The sequence below is a fragment of the Cimex lectularius genome, unplaced genomic scaffold, assembly GCF_000648675.2.
Source record: "Cimex lectularius strain Harlan isolate CLEC.00 unplaced genomic scaffold, Clec_2.1 scaffold413, whole genome shotgun sequence".
Lineage (NCBI taxonomy): Eukaryota > Metazoa > Arthropoda > Insecta > Hemiptera > Cimicidae > Cimex > Cimex lectularius.
In genome coordinates, this window is record NW_019392947.1 from 189001 (window position 1) to 192165 (window position 3165).

General features: G+C 41.8%; 1 protein-coding gene across 1 annotated transcript; it reads left to right on the forward strand.

Annotated features, from left to right (window-relative positions):
- The first annotated feature begins 862 nt into the window (after positions 1 to 862).
- On the forward strand, positions 863 to 2745 carry LOC106661601 (60 kDa heat shock protein, mitochondrial-like). The gene has a single exon (XM_014385115.1). It carries the CDS (start codon positions 947 to 949, stop codon positions 2648 to 2650), a length of 1704 nt encoding a protein of 567 aa, XP_014240601.1. The 5' UTR covers positions 863 to 946; the 3' UTR covers positions 2651 to 2745.
- The last annotated feature ends 420 nt before the right edge of the window (positions 2746 to 3165 follow it).

Sequence of the window (3165 nt, forward strand, 5' to 3'; positions counted from 1 at the left end):
TCAAAAAATAGTATTCCGGTGTTTTGATCAATTTTCTACCAAACCATTAAAATTAATTTTTTTAAATAAATTCACTAGTTTTCGTGGTCCGCTCGACCAATTAATATCTTTCAATTAATTAAGGTTTTTAGTTGAGATAAAAAAGTCAGTGTCACGAGCGGGATTCGAACCCACGACCGTCAGCTAATACAACGCTGCTCTACTACTTGATCCACTCGGACACTAACGTCCCATCTCAACCCCACCCTTTCGAATTTTCCCTCCTTTTTTTGCCATTTTGCAAATGTTGTGTAATCTATTTGATTCTCGGCAACAAATGAAACTTTATTTTAAATAAAACTAATGAATTGTTGATCTCGGTTAATGTGGTGTATATTAAAGTAAGTATGTTGTAATTAATGTAAAGACAATAATACATGTAGTTTGAATAAAAATATTGTTCCGGTTCTTTTGTCTTTGACTGACTCGATGCGACCCGACGAAAACCTGGACATTGGGGATCGCAGAGCGAAGAGTAGGGTAGCGTTGCATAGCATCGTGCAGATGTGCACGTGGGTAATACTATATTATGGAAAAATGGACTTTGGATTTGCATCGGGTAGCGTCGCACGGCGTTGCATCGGGTAAGTGGATTCCAGGCTTAAAGAAGGTAGCGAAGGAGGCGGTGGGAAGTTGAATTTTTTGCATGCAGATGCCAAATACAGTTAAACGCATGAGTATCGTCTAAGAACCACCGAATACGTGGTCCTTTCCTTGCATCCAAAATCACATCTACAATTGTCGTTCTTTTATAAGTCATTTCAAGGATTGTCTCTGAACAACACCTGATTTTTATTCTTTGTGATGTTTTAATATTTCATATGGATGTATATCCTTACACTATATAAACATATGAATTAGGTTTTTTTTCTGTTGGCCACTTTATCACTGTTAAGGTTTTGTAGACATGTTACGACTTATTAACTCGAAAAACTCTTTTGCTCACCATGGTCTCTGCTTGTTTAAAGGGATAGAGAGGAACATTCAGCAAGGTATTTTTCAACAGCGATTCTATGCGAAAGATGTTAAATTTAGGACAGAGGCAAAGACTTTACTCCTCTCGGGCGTGGACAAAATTACCGACGCGGTGTCGGTGACACTTGGCCCGAAGGGTCGGAATGTCATTCTGCAAGGGCCTTGGACCCCGAGGGTGACGAAGGACGGTGTGACAGTCGCCAAAAGCATCGAATTGTCCGACCCGTATGAGAATCTCGGCGTTAAAATTATAAAAGACGTGGCGAAAAACACGAATCGGAAGGCCGGAGACGGAACGACGACCGCCACCGTACTGGCGAGGGCGATAGCGAAAGAAGGTTTCGAATCCATCCAAAAAGGTGCAAACCCGATAGAAATCAGGAAGGGTATTATGATGGGTGCGGAAGTCGCCCGGGACCACCTTTCAGCGATATCCAAAAGGATTGAATCGGTAGAAGACTACGAACACGTAGCAACGATTTCGGCGAACGGCGATAGAGAAATAGGACAATTAATCGCAAAAGCCCTCAAAAACGTTGGAAAAGAAGGTGTCATCACAGTGAAAGAAGGTAAAAAGTTAAAAGACGAAATCGAGATGATTAAGGGGTTAAAGTTAGACAGTGGATACGTTTCAGCCGCTTTTGTAAACACCAAAGCAGGTGATAAGGTAAAATTTGAAAATTGTCTCATTTTTCTTTGCGACTCTAAGGTTTCAAGCCCCAAAGCGTTGATTCCGGTATTGGATCTCGCTGTCGTGAAGAAAAAGCCTTTACTCTTGGTGGCGGAAGACTTCGAACAGCAAGTTCTGTTTCTTTTGATTTTGAACAACAAACTCAATCGCGGCTTAAAAGTGGTCGCGGTGAAATCTCCGGGAGTGGGAAATTTCAAAAAAGATACCTTGTCGGACTTGGCCTGTGTTACTGGAGGAAAAGTGTTTGGAGACGAATCATGCGATAAGAACATGAAAGCTGTGGACTTTTCCTTCTTCGGCACAGCGGGAGAGGTCATCGTTTCCAAAGAGGAGACTCTGGTGTTAAAGGGAAAAGGTAAACAAACGGAAATAAACGAAAGAGCAGAACAAATACGGGAAATGTTGAATGAAGCGCCGAATAATCTCGAGAAGGAAAGACTGAAAGAAAGACTGGCCAGATTGTTGAATTCCATCGCCATTATACATATCGGAGGCGGGAGCGATGTGGAGGTCACAGAGAGGAAAGATCGCGTCGAAGACGCTCTACAGGCGACGAGGGCGGCTCTGGAAGAAGGTATCGTACCCGGAGGAGGAGTCGCACTGCTCGCCTGCGTCGACAAAGTGAAAACAATCGAGCCCGAGAACGAAGATCAAAAGATCGGCCTGAAAATTCTCGTCAACGCTTTGAAATCGCCGTGCATGACGATCGCGGAAAACGCCGGCGTCAACGCGGGTGCAGTCGTGGAAAAGCTGTTGAAGATGCCGCCCAACTTCGGATACGACGCAATGAAGGACGAGTACGTCAACATGATCGACGCCGGAATCATAGATCCGGCAAAAGTCGTGAAGACTGCTCTTTACGACGCCGCTGTCGTAGCTTCCCTACTCACTACGACAGATGCTGCTGTTACCTTCGTTTTCGACGGAGACGAGATTGTTCTATGAAACTAGCCAACACACCATGCTATTTACCATACCTACTACGCTATTTTTTACCCATTTTCAAATTGAAATCAAATGGAAAATAAATGTTTAAATAATAATAACCACATTATTAGTACTGTGGTAAGGAAGGTTATGTCTGACTAACACTTTAAAATATGACTAAGACAATTTCGCCTTAATTGTTTTGTTCCCCCGTCCAACAAAAAAAGTAAAAAATTATCTAAACTTGTTTAAAAGAACTACTAGCTAATTACTTAGACCAAGATCTTAGACCAAAACCATTTAATACCAAGACTTGTCGAACCAAACATAACGTTTTGATGAAAATACTGATATTTTTATGAGTTTCCATGCTTCGAGGAAATTTTATACTTTCTAAATTTTATCAATGCGTTGAGAAGATTACGATCATGTTGGGTGGGCAACCTTTTCTGCTCGTCTATAGTGGGTCGGCATTCATTCGGGGTGATAAATTCAATGAGACGAATCGTTTTAGTTATGGAAGAAATATAAAT

Bases quoted from the DNA above. Each gene is read 5' to 3' on its own strand.
- LOC106661601 (XM_014385115.1), top strand. From the start codon at position 947: ATGTTACGACTTATTAACTCGAAAAACTCTTTTGCTCACCATGGTCTC.